The 16232-nt window shown below is 39.2% G+C and overlaps 1 protein-coding gene across 2 annotated transcripts; it reads right to left on the reverse strand.

Annotated features, from left to right (window-relative positions):
- Positions 1 to 258: 258 nt before the first annotated feature.
- Positions 259 to 15850, reverse strand: LOC100890150 (fructose-2,6-bisphosphatase TIGAR). 2 transcript variants are annotated; one of them, XM_030988589.1, is made up of 6 exons: positions 15743 to 15850; positions 13923 to 14079; positions 13010 to 13084; positions 12190 to 12276; positions 11772 to 11858; positions 1905 to 2129 (listed from the first exon to the last, which is right to left on the reverse strand). In XM_030988589.1, exons 1-6 carry the CDS (start codon positions 15772 to 15774, stop codon positions 2106 to 2108), a joined length of 462 nt encoding a protein of 153 aa, XP_030844449.1. In that variant the 5' UTR covers positions 15775 to 15850; the 3' UTR covers positions 1905 to 2105. The 2 variants fall into 2 exon arrangements, with proteins under 2 accessions (XP_030844448.1, XP_030844449.1); XM_030988588.1 differs by lacking the exons at positions 1905 to 2129; positions 11772 to 11858 and adding an exon at positions 259 to 1651.
- Between the last annotated feature and the right edge of the window lie 382 nt (positions 15851 to 16232).

Consider the following 16232-nt stretch of genomic DNA (forward strand, 5'->3'; position numbering starts at 1 on the left):
CCGTTAGCATCTTTGAAAATATTTTGTAGAAGTTATTTTAAAAGGCACAGCATGTTGATTCAAATCATTCATAGTTTTTTTTTCCATGGAGATTTCATGTTCTTGAATTTATGAAAAGTCTAATTTACTTTGATATTTGCTTTTGAGTATATTTTATTTTAAGGCTACAAATGGCTCTCCATAATGTTTAAGTCAAACTTAGAGATAAGTTCGACTTGGGATCTTTGTGAAACACCCTCTAGGGCCTTGTTTCATTAATTTTTTTTATCAGTAACAAGTGTCACATTTTTACGACAAATTTGTTTTCAGCCAAACAAATGCAACAATTTCAGTAGCTTATTATAGTAATTAATAATAAATGTGACTTATCTAGCACATAATAATCATTAGTGACAATCCTCTATGTGCATAACATTATTACATTCAAACAACTTCCATGATCATAATTATACAAATTACATATCAGGCCTACATTATTACATACAAATTATAGATAATTGCATTATTACATACAAATTACAAATTGAATTACATCAAATGTCACTGAAAACCTGGCAGTGCAAGGACACTCAACATTTAGAGGGCAGTCAACATATCTCCCCTGGGAAATAATTGTCCCATTGTAGGCAATGAGCAGGATGCTTTAAGACAACCCCTGAAGGCTTAAGATTGTAAATATCATATATATAAATGAATATAATTTTTAATAGAGGTAGAATATGTTACAAAAATATGTGCCATTAGGCTTAGGTTAACCTTTCACTCTCTCTTTCTTTCTCTTTCTCTTTGACATGTATAACCTCCATGCCTTTCAGCTTCTGTTAAAATATAAACATATACATGTAAGTGCAACAGACTCCCCCCCCCCCCCCCCTCTCTCTCTCTCTCTCTCTCACTCTCTCTTGATATCTCCCCCTCCCTCCCCCTCTTATGTATGTATATACTCAATGCCTTCCAAATGATCTATGGCATACACGAAATAGCATTCTACATCACTCAGGAGTCCATCACTGTCAAGTGTAAATACAAAAGTACTAAGCCCCGTGTTGGGGCATCTACCCCTGAGTATTGCTTTGAGTATTGATTTTCCACCTGCAAAATCAATCATTTTGTACTGTTTCTGCAGAGTTTGGAACAAGGCACGGAGTATATACCCATGCGCCGATACAAAAATGTGAGGGCAGTTTGGGGGAGTGTCGTTGATCCCCGTTATATCCGATTTGAAAATAGGATGACGTCCTAATTTCCCAGTAGAACCTAGTGTTGTAGTCCCACGTGTTGGTTCTGAGGTAGTGCCATGTTGCGAGTCTTGGTCATATTCCTTTGATGTCCCATCTGTAGTTTTTGTTGCATGTTCAGTCCCACTGACTTCTTTTTGAGTCTTGATAGCTACACAGGTCTCCCTTTGACTTACAACAGTCCCATGTGTTGAATTTTGTGTGATGTCACTGGAGCAGGCATCGCCCGTTGATGCATCATTGTTGTCCACGGCAAAGACAACCTCAAAGGAATCGTCCTCTATTTCTCCTTCTTCTTCTTCAACGGGGGAGGAGCCTGTCATGATTTCGCTGCAGTCGTCCATCCGTTGTCCGTACTCTTTGTGGACATCAAGGCAAAGGTCATGAAGAAAAGACAGTCCTCTGTCAACTACCTAATGAACAGAAAAGTGGAAAGAAACTGTTTAAAAACAAAAATATATATATATTTATTTTTATTTAAAGCCACACTGTACTACTTGTAGCTACTTGCTCCCTCTATATAGGAAAACAATGCCTATTCGGGGACCATTGGGCCCCATGATCCTCTTTTCTTATGTTAATTGAGAGCTGAGTTGATGAGATTACCACCTGTCCAGTGACCTTGCATGGTGGTCTAATCCCTCCTATAAACTAGTACAGATGAGCTTTAAACAGGGTGATTCTCTCAGTATTAAAACTGTTTTAATGAGAGTCCCTGTACAAATTATTGGTTTCAAATACAGAAGAAGTTGACCAAGGTTTAACTATATACACATCAGATCATGGATTATTTGTTTTAATAACAAATGCATTAATAAAAGTGGATGTATCATAGACTAGATATTGTGCGTGAATAGAGCAGAAATGTCAGTTGTTTTTTAACCAATTTGCCTGAAAAAAAAACACAAAATATGTTGATGATACATATCTATGCTATAAATAATAATAATAATAATAATGATAATAATAATCTTTTAGTCCACTCCAAATTTTATTAAACCAAAACGGAAATTCTTTTTGCCCAATTGATCGTAAAGAAGAAGCCTGAAATATAGAGGTCAAGGGGCTTGCAAGCCTAAAAACTTGATTTATCATAAAGGAGGATGGGGAAAAATAAAGAAAAAGTATGACAGTATTATAAAATAGCAGTTCTGGCAAGATAAAACAAAAATATTTCTTTACACAAAATATTTGGAATTACAACAATATACAGAAAGTAAAGAGAAAAAATATATCATGAATAGAGAAAGGAATCAATAACTGGAATAAGAATAATATGAATCAAAGCTGATTTTACACTTGGTATAACACTCAATATCTCAATTTAGTTCATTTTATACATGTAGAGATATCTACATATGATCCTTGAGACAATGTGGTAATTTCATGGTTCTTTGTTTATTAACACTCAACTGAACTCCAATCAATTCCATACACCGGAATGTACAAAGTAGCAATAATAGTAGTAGTTTAGTAGGTAAAACAAAGTTTTCCTTCCTTGAATCCGTGCCCACATCATATCATATCTGTAGTTTCCATGTGACAAGCCTAGCTACGTTTGTACAACAATTCCAGTCAATCTACGGTATCCTCAAAACAAAAACTAAATTTGGCTTCTTATATCTTGATCCTTACATTCCTCCCCCCAGTTGCAGCTAGAGGATGCAACGATTTACATACGATTAACATCTATTTAACCAAAACTTAATTGTCCACCACTGATGTAAATTAACAAAATATCAACTGTTATCTACATGTACATGTATTATCAAATGTTTACAACCATTTTCTACATATTGTCTCATAACCTAGGTAAAATTAAATTCAAACACTTTCTATTTATATAATACCTAGCTGTTTCCAACACAAATCATAATCACAATGAGATGTAACACTTATATCTCCTTACTCTGCCAATTTCTACTATCTACATGCACAGAATACACTAAATTCTGCAAAATCGAGCTTTATCCCTGGATTACTATAAACATTCCTGTATCAACTCAACAAAAGCATCCAATACAAAATAATCATGAATCAATGATAACTTTAAATCAAAATATGTTCAATGTTTACTCATAGCTGTCAAACTTTTGTCAAAATGTAATACCTATGGTAATTAAATTATCAAAAACACAATTTTCGTTATAATTGCCTTTCAAAAAATAACTCTGGAAATAGACCAGTAATATGAAATCCAAACACAAGAATTGTTCTTCCAAAACAAGAATAATTAGTGGCTGTATTCACTACCTTTAACATTTTTCCTTTTGTTTTTACTTAAACATAAAACAATTTCTGAACACCTTCAATTGAACTGAACTGATGTACATGTACATCAACATAAAAGGAACATTGAAATAACGTAGATGCACATGTACTTTCAAACAATAGAGAAAAGGAAATATTTAGCATTGTGCATAATACCATCTTCATACATGTAATACTTGTACTTTCGCTTGAACATTAACCTTGTTCTTTCTATTTGCATATATCAATCTGTCCGAAGTTTACCTGCATGACTGAAGTCACATTGTGGATTGACTACTAAGCACATGCAAATATCCTTGCCATTTGCACATAAAACTAAATAACATTCCTTACTTCACTTAAACATGTTAATCCTCAATTTAAATATAACACAATCTGAACTTCCTTATAATGCTCTACACTGCAGAGTGCAGACACATATATTTAAATCTTTTCATTCATGTTAATGTTCTGAACATCTAATAAAATGAAATTTCTAACTTTCTATGTCAACAAATACACTGTTTTCAAAACACTTTCCCCCTTTAACCCTATTTGAGTTCTCTCTTTCTGGTATGTTTTATATTAACAAAATGTATCTGATTTTAACTCTGAGGCTAATTCAATCATTACCTTGAACAAATTTTTAACAAAATATTCTCTTTTAATTATTTGTGTACATGTATGTTCAATCATCCTCAATTTAAACATCCCAATTGTGATAACACAAAGAAATATTGAAACTCAACAAACTTACATATATACATGTACATGTATGAGTATAAAACATCAAATTTCAAAACAAACATTTCAGTCATGAATAGCATTTCACAGAGTTCAACTTAAACAGTTTGAAAGTTCAATAGTTCGTTCCAGTTCATGTTCATATCCTTTATCGTTCTTGCAAAGCATAAACAATATTCGGTGCTGACTTATCATAATTAAATGTCTTAAATTGACATCCTTTTATGGAAGCGTCCTCTCTTGAAATCGCGTAAAACTTTGCTCTCTTGCAATTCGCGTGTTGACAAAATCATCCTGTGTAAATTCGCGACTTGACATATGTTGATCCAATGCAAATTCGCGATAAAACATATGTTAATCCAATACAAATTCGCGATTAAACATGTGTTGATCCAATGCAAATTCGCGATTAAACATGTGTTGATCCAATGCAAATTCGCGATTAAAGATGTGTTGATCCAATGCAAATTCGCGATTAAACATGATTTGATCCTGTATTGGCTCATTATCACAAATGATTACCAATTATTAGCCAAAGGGCTATTAATATTTCACTCTAACACAAACACAAAATTCCACTTGTTCGCTTGATCCAAACACAAATTGCTTCATTTGCTTGATATCCTCCTCCAATAATGATTCAAAGCAATCCACTTAAAGGCACTTTCACATATTATACATATAGATCCTTTCATAAATTTGAGACAAACTCCATTCAAATTTCCTGCTCCAGTAGAATACACAACTTGGTTACTGGTCTTACTAGCGATGTTGTTGCAGTTTTCACTTTCGCTCTGCGGACGAACCCCTTGTTGTCTGGCATAACCTCTTGCACTCGGGCCATGGACCAGGAACATCTGTGCGCTGTTTCGTCTATGACGAGTACAATGTCCCCCACCTGAAGGTTACGACTTGGCTGCAGCCACTTTTGTCGGCGTTGTAGGGAAGGCAGGTATTCTCGCACCCACCTCTTCCAGAATAGGTCTGCCAAGTACTGCATCTGTTTCCACCGCTTCTTTGCGTAGATGTCCTTGTCGTCGAAGATCCCTGGAGGTAGCGTCGTTGAACCCTTCATAGTCAGCAAGCTGTTTGGTGAGATTACATCCAGATCATTTGGGTTGTCTGAACATCGGGTAAGAGGCCTACTATTTACGACGGCCTCCACTTCACACATGAATGTATGGAGCTGCTCCTCATTCTGGTAGGACTTTAGATACTGCTCTCTCATGACTGCACACAGTATCTTTCGGACTGTTCTAATTTGGCGTTCCCATACTCCCCCCTGATGGGAAGCAGCAGGAGGATTGAAATGCCATTTCATGCCATGGTTTGCATGAAAGTTGATCAGCTGGTCTTGATTCAGCTCCTTTAATGCCTGCTTCAGTTCCCTCTCAGCTCCTACTAAATTTGTACCATTATCCGAGAACATCTCTTTCATAGGTCCTCGGCGGCTGATGAAGCGACGAATAGCCTCAATACAGGAGCTTGTGTCTAGACTCGATGCAACTTCAATGTGCACCCCTCTGCAGGACAGGCATGTGAAGATTACGCCATATCTTTTCCTTATGCTTCTTCCACACTTTATTTCAAAAGGACCAAAATAGTCCATGCCAACTCTTGTGAACGCCGGCTCGTCACTCTGAACTCGACTTCTTGGAAGTTCTGCCATTTTCTGATGACCAGCCTTTCCTTGGTTCTTTCTGCAAATGATGCATTTCCTTGCTATGTTTCGTGCTAAAACTCCAGCTCCTACCACCCAGAATTTCTGTCGTAATTCAGCTACCATGTGATTTTGTCCCTGATGACCAACTCTCCTATGGATGTATTGCATTAAAAGAGTGGTTACATGATGCTTCTTTGGTAGGATGTATTGATGTTTAGCACTGCTTGGAATCTGGGCATTCTGCAACCTTCCACCTACTTGAAGTAACCCATTGCTCAATTCTGGATCAAGGTTACTAAGGGTAGAGCGTTTTGGTACTCCTTTCTCTTCTCCGTGACCAGCCAGTCGTTTCATTTCCTCTGGGAATGATTCAAGTTGCAATTGTTTAACAATTGCGACTTCGGCATCTTCAATGTCCTTATTTGTCAGGCTGAACATTTCACTGGAATTGCCATCTATTCCTTTCCCCTTTCCTTGTAGCATTTTCTTGAACTTCAATATCCAGGCAACTCCTCGTTTCAGCTTATCCCAATCAGAATAGTACGACAGGAGTGCACTTATTGGATCCTCCTTGTTTATCATTGTGGCATGAATGTGAGTCTCATCCAAATCTCCTGACATAGTATCATCAGCTTTCTCCATTCTTGCTGGAGCTTTCACACCCTCAGATGGCCATATTTCTTCAGACCGCTTTAGGAATTCTGGGCCTTCAAACCATTCCTTCTTCTTGGTTAGTTCACTGGCATCCAATCCCCTGGATGCATGATCTGCCGGGTTTAATTTGGTAGGAATGTACTTCCACTGATTTGTCTCTGATCCATCTCGGATGATACTCAGTCTGTTTGTCACAAATACTGGATATCTGGCAGTTTCGTTGGCAATGTATTTCAGAACTGTTTGACTGTCCGTCCAAAATACTGTCTCATCCAACTCCATATTCATTTCCCTCTTGATCATACTGTCTTGCTTTACTGCCAGTGTTGCAGCAGTTAACTCCATCTTAACAATAGTGTGAGGCTTCAGTGGGGCAACCCTTGCTTTGGCTGTCAAAAATGCCACATGAACCTCTTCATTCTCATCTGTCTGTCTCAAGTAGGTCACAACACCATAGCCATCCATGCTAGCATCGGCAAAGTGGTGCAGCTGTCTGTTTGTCACTATACCAAAGTTCTTTGGTTTTAAACATCTTTCAGTCTTCACCTGGTCAAGATTTTGTAGCTCATTCATCCAATGTTCCCATTCCATTTTCTGCTTTTCAGGGATTGACTGGTCCCAGTCCAATTTAGCTTGGCACAATTCTTGCAGAATTATCTTAGCCTTCAGAACGAATGGTGCTGCTAGCCCGAAGGGATCATAGACTGAGCTCATTACTGATAGGATGTTTCGGCGAGTAGCCTTTCTTGACATTTCTTTCAATTTGAAGCCTAACTGGTCATTTTCTGGATCCCATCTTACACCAAGAGCTCGTTCAGTTGGAAGAACTTCCCTTTGTAAGTCCAAATCCTTCAATTCAACGGCATGTTCCTCCTTTGGAATGGAATCCAAGACCTCTCGTCTGTTGCTTGACCATTTGGTTAACTTGAAGCCTCCCTTGGACAACACTTGTCTTAATGATTCAGCTAGATCAATGCCTTCTTGGGGTGTTGATACTGACTTCAGAAAATCATCAACGTAAAAGTCTTTCTGTATGGCATCTAGGACTTCTTCCTTTGCACAACCTTCATTGTCCTTTGCTGTTCTTTTCAGGGCATAATTCGAACAACTGGGAGAAGATGTAGCCCCAAAAAGATGGACTAGCATTCTGTAGGCTACTGGCTCTTTGGTGATATCCCCCTCAGGCCACCACAAGTAACGCAGCATGTCGCATTGGTCTGGTGTAACTTTCACCTGATAGAACATAGACTGTATATCTGCCATTATAGCCACTTTCTCTTTCCTCCATCTGAGGAGAACACCAAGTAATCTGTTGGTTAGATCTGGTCCTTGTAGGAGTTCCTGATTAAGAGACTTTCCTTTGTAGCTGATAGGACAATTGAAGACTACTCTAATCTTTCCTGGCTTTTGGGGATGATACACCCCATGGTGAGGGATATACCATACCTTCCCATCATGTCTGTCCAAGTCTGCTTCTGGAACCTTCTCTGCATAGCCTTGCTTTTCCAGATCATTCATGAATGTGGTGTACTGTTCATGGATTTCCTTGTTCTTTGATAACTTCTGTCCTTGTCTTTCCAGAAATCTTTCAGCTTGGTCCTTGTTGTTAGGCATAGCCACATCTCTCTGCTTTAAGGGCAGATCTATCTGATAATGATTGTCTTTCTTAGTGATAGATTTCTCCATTATGTCCAAGAAATTCTTGTCGTCAACTGACAGGCCCTCTCTGTGATCACTTAGTCTCTCTGTAAATTCCATATTGCAGAAGTCTTTGAATTTCCGTTCTAATTCCTCTTGTCTAGGAATGATGGAAACTTCCTCCTGTTTACAAAAACAGACTTTGTGAATATCTGCTTGCTCTTGAGCTTGTATACCATACACGAGCCAACCTAGCCTTGAGCGGATAGCATATGGTTCCTCGATGTCACCAGCTTTGATTTCTAGAGGCATCGATGCTGACGGAACGTTGGCTCCAATCATGAGAGTTACCCTTGGAATAGAGTTGCTGTTACTTATTTCGGGCAATTCTATGTCCTTCAGATGTTTCCATCGTTTCAGATCCTTTTGAGTTGGAGCATCTGAAACTGTCACTGGTATACCATCTTTGACATAGATGGGCGGAAGATTGATGAATTCCTTCTCCTTTACTCCTGCGATCTGCAGCTCATCTACAGTGACTTCTGTATCTATCACTTCTTCAAGATTCAATGTCTTGACTATTAGCTTGGTTTTCCTGGTTCTTGCATGCAGCCTTTGGGTAAGTTCTGTGTCACAGAAGACTGTTCCACATCCATTATCTATGAATGCATAAGTTGATATGCATCTGTCATTTCCTTTGTGCTTCACGATGACTGGAACTATCGTCATGCACGTCGATGTCTGGGGTTTTCCTCCAACACTTTTCTTCACATTGGTAGACCCTGAAGAGATCCTTCCAGCTTCACTTTGCACATCGGTAGATGTTGAAGCATCATTGGTGGTTTTCCTTGTATTTCCTTCTCCGTCTTTCATCCACCTGGGATCATGCATTAAAGTGTTGTGCATCCTGTCGCAGACATCACACTTGATCTTACTCTTGCATTCCTTTTTCAGATGTTTTGGTTTCAGGCATCGGAAGCAGAGGCCTTTCCTTTTACATTGCTCTGATCTTTCTTCAACTGTCAAGGCTTCAAATTTTCGGCACTCGTCAATAACATGCCTTGAGTTGGTGCCACAGAAAGTACAACTTGGTTCCCTCTTTTCCTTCTGCTCCCTATCCTGTTGTGTAGCTGTACCAAATGCCTTTGTGCTTCTTGATTTTTGTAGTTTTTCTTTCTCATCTTTATTGTAGGAAGCATTTTTCTCAGTCCTCTGATATCCCAATCCCTGTACCATGGGATCGTTAATGTTTCTTTCAGTCTGTATGACGAACTGTGCAAGGTCGTCCAGGGTGGGATTCCTATTGGCAATATCACGAGTCAGGCCTACTCGTGAGATCCACTTCTGTTGGAGATACAAGGGTAGTTTGCTTGCCAGAACTCTCAGAAAACTTGCACTATCCATGCCTCCTAAGTCCCCTGCTGCTCTAACATGTGAGCAATTATTGAGGTATATTGCGAATTTTCGCAATCCTTGCCTATCTCCTGATCGTATCTGCTCCCAGGCAATTGCCCTTTCCTTGTATGCATTTATTATGTTACTCTGCTTTCCATAGTCTCTGTGTAGCATGGACTTGGCAGTCTCATATGCCCTCTTACTTGGTTGTATGTGGGGGCATTCTCGAATAAGCTCATGCGCTTCTCCTCGTGTGTATTTTAGTAGAAGCTCTAGTCTTCTGAAAGGTTCATCAGTTCTCTTTTCAACCACATATTCAAAATTCCTTATAAAGGTAAGGTAATCAAGTGGATCCCCATTGAATGGCTCGAGATCTGGCGATGGTAGACTGTTTTCTGCAGTGAATCTAATCATCTCCCTAAGCATCTGTTTGGTGGCTCCTTCTTCATTGCTCACAGGTTCCTTGCGAAAGGCTTGTTCTTGTTCTTGTCTACGACCACCGACAAAATCACCTCTAACTCGTTCTTGTCCACGATCACGGAAAGAGTCACCTCTAACTTGATCTCGTTCTTGTCCACGATCACCGACAAAATCATCTCTAACTCGTTCTCGTTCTTGTCCACGATCACGGAAAGAGTCACCTCTAACTTGATCTCGTTCTTGTCCATGATCACCGACAAAATCATCTCTAACTCGTTCTCGTTCTTGTCCACGATCACGGAAAGAGTCACCTCTAACTTGATCTCGTTCTTGTCCATGATCACCGACAAAATCATCTCTAACTCGTTCTCGTTCTTGTCCACGATCACGGAAAGAATCACCTTCCACTTTCCATTTCTGTAGCTCTTCCTCTGAGTCTTGTTGTAGAAGCTTCAATTCTGCTTGCAAGAGAATAGCAGTCTTTTGTCTTTCAATCTCCGCTTCTTCATCCTTCAAAAGCTGACTCTTTCTCAAATTCTCAGCCTTTTCTTTTGCAATTCGTATTTCTTGTTCGGCTTGTTCCATTTCATGTTGTTTTTGAAGTGTTCTCAGTTTCTTCTCAAGTTCACTCGTTTGATGTAAGGCTATCAACTTTGCTTTAAGTTGTCTTTCCTTCTTTCTCTCTCTTTCTCTCCTCTTTGCAGTACTGGCAGAAGAGGCCGATGATCCACATAATGACAATGTGGATTCTGAGTCATCTTGATCTTCTTTCCCATTCTCTAGATCTCTTTCTCTAGTAAAGCTCCTTGTTGCACCACTCTCCTTATCATCAACATGATCAATATCATTGCCACTGGCATTGCTCAGTTCCTTATCTTTCACGACATGATCGATATCATTGCCATTGGCATTGCTCAGTTCCTTATCTTTCCCACCTGGGGATTTGGGAGTAGTATTCCCATCCAGCATAATTGCAATTTACTTGATAAACATTCCTTTCAAATCAGCAGTAACGTGTAGAGCTATAGAGTCTAGCCGATTTCACTTCAAAGTTTCATTTCATTCAGCCGATTTCACTTCTGAGTTTCATTTCATTGAATTACTCACTGTGTCACGTCACGTCAGAGACTTTAGTACTTGTGCAGTGTTCGCGAGTATCACGCCCGGGGGCTTTGCCGTGTCGAATTCCTTCATCCATGCAGTATCCGTTGAAGAATCGACTTTGTTTTACTAATGTAGAGATATCTACATATGATCCTTGAGACAATGTGGTAATTTCATGGTTCTTTGTTTATTAACACTCAACTGAACTCCAATCAATTCCATACACCGGAATGTACAAAGTAGCAATAATAGTAGTAGTTTAGTAGGTAAAACAAAGTTTTCCTTCCTTGAATCCGTGCCCACATCATATCATATCTGTAGTTTCCATGTGACAAGCCTAGCTACGTTTGTACAACAATTCCAGTCAATCTACGGTATCCTCAAAACAAAAACTAAATTTGGCTTCTTATATCTTGATCCTTACAATACATTATAAAATAATTCCTTTCTACATTGTGGGAGGCGAATGCAATCCAAATATTTGATTGTTGTATAATATATTTGGACTATTAGGAATTCCTACATTTTTCTTCCGGGGAAAAAAATTATGTCGCTTTATTATGAATTTTGCATCCAATTAATAAATATTATGCCCCACTTAACAATGGAGCAAAGTATAGGTCAAAAGAATCCTTCAAAATTCATTGACTGGAAAAAAGGCATACCTCCGAATGTAGGGTTGCGGTTCTCACATAATTCCTAGCACTCTGAACATGGAGGCAGCCCAGTAGACATGTTCTATGATTGATACACTATATACATGACGGACAAAGAAAGAGGACAAAATATAGAGTTCCTCATTCTACCCTCAACAATTGCTGTGGTAGACAAAGGAACATCCCTTCACTGCTATTAATGTAAAAATGTGTAGAACAGGTGAATATGCATGTGAAACAAAAGACAAAAGTCAGTGACAAATCTGCTGATAACCAATCAGAAGCAAGGATTACAGTAGCTTATAACAAAAAATGTCATTTGTCACTGATGACAAGTTTTGTGAAACGCCCCCCTGGTATAAGGATGGTGGTTGTGTGTACACATAGTTGGAGGCATTCGGTTTTAGAACAGAAGGTCAAAGGTCACCTGTTTGCGTGTTTCTGCGCCCTCTGGGTCAAATGATCCCTTGCTTGCTCTCTCCTCTCTAGACAGCCCTTCTCCTTCACCAAAGCTCTGGAAGAAAATAAAAGAGAAATTTATAACAATGCCTTGTTTTATTTATTCACCAAGCATAAAGATTAGTCTGCAAGCACATTATCTAAATTGACACTTTATCACAGTATTAATGATCAATTAATTAACAGATTAATGCCTTAACCAAAGGGCACAGGTGCATTGACTTGGGTTTCCAACCTAGGACCTCCTGATAAAGAGACCACTGCTCTACCACTGAGCCATTGCACTTATATCCTTTGGCAAGATATTAAGCTGCACTTGCTACTCTCCACCCAGGTGTTAAATGGGTACCCGGTAGGATGCGAACGTTCATGTGGTTGAACGAGCAAGTGTGCGCTTGTAAAATGGCGACTGGCTGGAATGCTCCCCAGGGAGTGGAAAATGTGCACACATTGTGTGTGGGTAAGCCTGAATCCGATGACCAGGGTAATAATATATCTGTAAAGCGCTTAGGCACATCTTTGGATCGGTGTATTGAGCGCTATATAAAAAAAACAGATTATTATTATTATTATTATTATTATAAAGTTGAGTTCTGGTCATGCGATTGCATTGTGAAAGAAACGTTGTGGAATCGATCAGTAAAGAATGATCATTTAGAATATAAGTATTGGTGTGTACTGCAAGGTCTTGGAATCATCAAAATGTTTAGAAATTTAGCCCAGTCTAGGTAAAGTTACACTTATAAGTACTTTTCCCAGAACTCAACCTTCTCTTTAACCTCACTCACCCTTTCTCTGAGTCTTGCATCTTTGACCATGTTTGGTCGTGGGACTGTTGCATTTCTTATGACGCCTTCAGTCGTCTAGAATTCAAAGCATAAATAAATGGGTAAAGGAAATCAGATCAATGGTTCAATGTAGGGGCCCTGTTTGTTACAATAACAAGTTACAATAACTGTTGTAAGCTACTGACATCGTAGCATCCGATTGGCTGAGAGCTAATTTGTCATAGAAATTTAGCATTACCGATATTGAGAACAAATTTTAGGAAACAGGACCCAGATCAATGGTGTTTGACCTGTTTTTCCAATACACGGTATATTAAAGCTATCAAAACTGGAAGATGAACTTACGGCAATATATCTTTTTTCTTTTAAATCTGAGATGTAATGATTGATGTCAATCACTTGGCATCACTTGTGATGGGGGGGGGGGGGGGGGGGCTAATAAAATCAGATCAATGTGATTGCCATCTTTTTTTTCTTCTGACGCACTGTAATATGATTCAAATTAAACCAACTGGAAGATTAACTTAGAATTAGTAACCTCAAATTTATCCATCAAAGAGGATGTTGGTGATATATTAGTTTCACTTATTACAGTATTTATCTTTCGTAAAATCTTGAAGTTGCGTGCTCTCTGAATTTGTTTACAGTCGACTGTCAGCCAAACCGGAAGCAGGCCACGATAATGACGTTATAGAATCATGAGTGAGATCTCTGCTCGTTCAAGCAATTTTTAGCGACCGTGATTCTGCAGAATTAATCACGATAAAAAACGCATATTTTTCAGGGTTTTCATGTTTAATTTTATGACCAAAGCAAAATCGCTTGAACACAACCGTGTTTTAAACTAAACATCTTTCAAAACAGAGTTTCTAGGGTTAAAAAGCGTCGCTTGAATACACCCTTAGACTCTCACCTGTACACACCGACTCAAATCACTCGAGTACACTCGATCAAATCTTTCTTTTGCCAAGTATCGTCCAAGGGCATCGGCCTGTTTCAGTCCGGTCTCGTTGAGTGGAATGTCAATTTGACCCTGAAGTAACCCTTTCTTGTTGTATTCAGTCTCTCCACTGAAGCAGAAAGATAAGAAAGACAATATTTGAATTGATTTGGGAATGTCCTAAGTATTTTGTCCCATACATGTACCTTCTGAACCTTCTGAAATTGGAGTCAGCAGGGCGGTATTCCGCATGTCGCTAACTTGTATGGCAGGTGATGCATGCTAGAGTGTGTTTCTGAAATTATCAACTGATGTAGCTATTACAGACTGCTGGTCGAGGGTATTCCATGCTCGTCCAGTTCTTGGAAAAAAGGAGTATTTGTATACGTCCTTTCTGGCAAAGGGGATTTCTATTAATTGATGGTGGTTTCTTCTTAACCTTGACCCTGTTGATACTTGTATGTAGTCCTCTTGCTTTAGGCCCACCTTTCCCTTGTAGATTTTGTACAGCATAACCAAACGACTCTTTTCCCTCCTGCGTTCAAGTGATTCCCATTCAAGGCAGGTCTGCATTTGTGTGACACTGCTGTCCCTTTGGTAGTTTCCTGTTACGAAGCGTGCCGCCCTCCTTTGAACTGCATCCAGTTTATTAATCTGCCCTATCCTGTATGGGTCCCAGGCACAGCTTGCGTATTCTAACACTGGTCTCACTAGGGTCGTGTATACATTCCCTGGGCAAAACCACACTATACACTCTGTACACTCTGCTATAGTTACGGTAGTTGGCACTGGGTTGGCCCGACCAGCACGGAGGATTTCCGCCCACCACTCCTGATGAAGAAAGAAAAGACATTTTTCATGATAGGCCCATTTAAACATCCCAAACACTGATTTAAAAAATCATCAATTTTTTGGACTGCCATTTACCGTACTGGAAAAAAACACATTAAAAAATTGTTGGTGTTTCCTCAATCTGATTTTGGGCGATTAAATAATAATAATAATAATATCAAGTATTTGTAATGCGCCAACTCTACATGACTAATGTGTTCGACGCTTATGGAGAAGTACACAAAAATACACATTTAAATGAACAACAACAATGTGTACAGGCGTTTAAAAAAACACACTCCAAGGGGGAAATTCTGATAAACATAAACAAGTTGATAGACACACTATTTCATTAAACAATGCAGTTGTGACATTTTAAACTTTCAGTGGCATATCCTTCAATGATTTTAACCATACAAATTATAGCTTGCCATTCACATTAAAATTCATTACATGGTGTCTTGAATTGGGACGTTACATGTATGGATTTCAAGGACCAATTGCTTGTATCAGAATATCAAGACAAGAAAAAAACAAGAACAACAAAGGAAAAGAAAAGCAAATAAATTTTTTTTTTTAAATGAAACAAACACACACAAGCGAACAGAGAAAATATTGGCAAAGGCTTGAAGCACTAATAAAACTGCATTAGTTGCACATATTTAAACTTGATGGCACTTCGATTTTGTTATTCCCCCATTTAATTGTTTTATGAGTGAATCTCCTGCTTGGTTTGAAACGCGTCGCAACGTATCATATGACGGACATAAACCTAGGTTTGTCGACAAACCTCCGGCCTCCTTTGTGAATTTGGGCCGGGCCTGAATGTACAGCATTACTTACATTGAAGACCACGCATGGGACTACACAATAACTTTCTCACCATTAATCTATATGAAATACGCTTGTTATGTGACACGAGGCACATACAAAGAAGATTGATATTAGTCAGCAATACTTACTGTCGCACGAATGTCAATAAAAACTTCCCCATCTGTCGTTGATTGCTAGCTTTCCGCCTGCATTCAAGAATCAAGACGTTCCACACGTACGTAGCCGTAGGACATGAAATGACATGACAAAACATGTCGTCATTGGTGTAGAAGCCACGCCTAGCTACAGAAGGGGATTTCCCTTATCTTATCACACTGTTATTGTAATACAGTAGACCAAAATACGGTTGCACCGTGTGAGAAGGGGGGAGGGGGGGGGGGGGGGGGGGGGGGTTCGAGATGAAAATGAGCCCCAATATCCATGCAGAATTTCGTTCGTTCAATCATTAATCAAATACTAACTCAAATCGTATGGTAAACATTTCATTTAAATGTAGGCCTAAACTCACAAATCAGGAAATTACCACCCCCCCCGCAATCGCGATCCCGGGGGGGGGGGGGGGGGGGGGGGGGGGGGGGGGGGGGGGGGGGGGTCGTCCCCCCGGAAAATTTGAAAAAG

This window comes from Strongylocentrotus purpuratus, unplaced genomic scaffold (genome assembly GCF_000002235.5).
Source record: "Strongylocentrotus purpuratus isolate Spur 01 unplaced genomic scaffold, Spur_5.0 spur5_scaffold_17, whole genome shotgun sequence".
NCBI classification, from domain to species: domain Eukaryota; kingdom Metazoa; phylum Echinodermata; class Echinoidea; order Camarodonta; family Strongylocentrotidae; genus Strongylocentrotus; species Strongylocentrotus purpuratus.

What these genes read in the sequence shown, in the direction of transcription:
- LOC100890150 (XM_030988588.1), bottom strand. Translation starts at nt 15,774, where the DNA reads ATGGGGAAGTTTTTATTGACATTCGTGCGACA. An exon ending in ATGCAAGACTCAGAGAAAGG is followed by an intron (nt 12,277 to 13,009) that starts GTGAGTGAGGTT and finishes ATTTTCTTCCAG; the next exon opens with AGCTTTGGTGAAGGAGAAGG. An exon ending in GCGCAGAAACACGCAAACAG is followed by an intron (nt 1,652 to 12,189) that starts GTGACCTTTGAC and finishes TCTGTTCATTAG; the next exon opens with GTAGTTGACAGAGGACTGTC.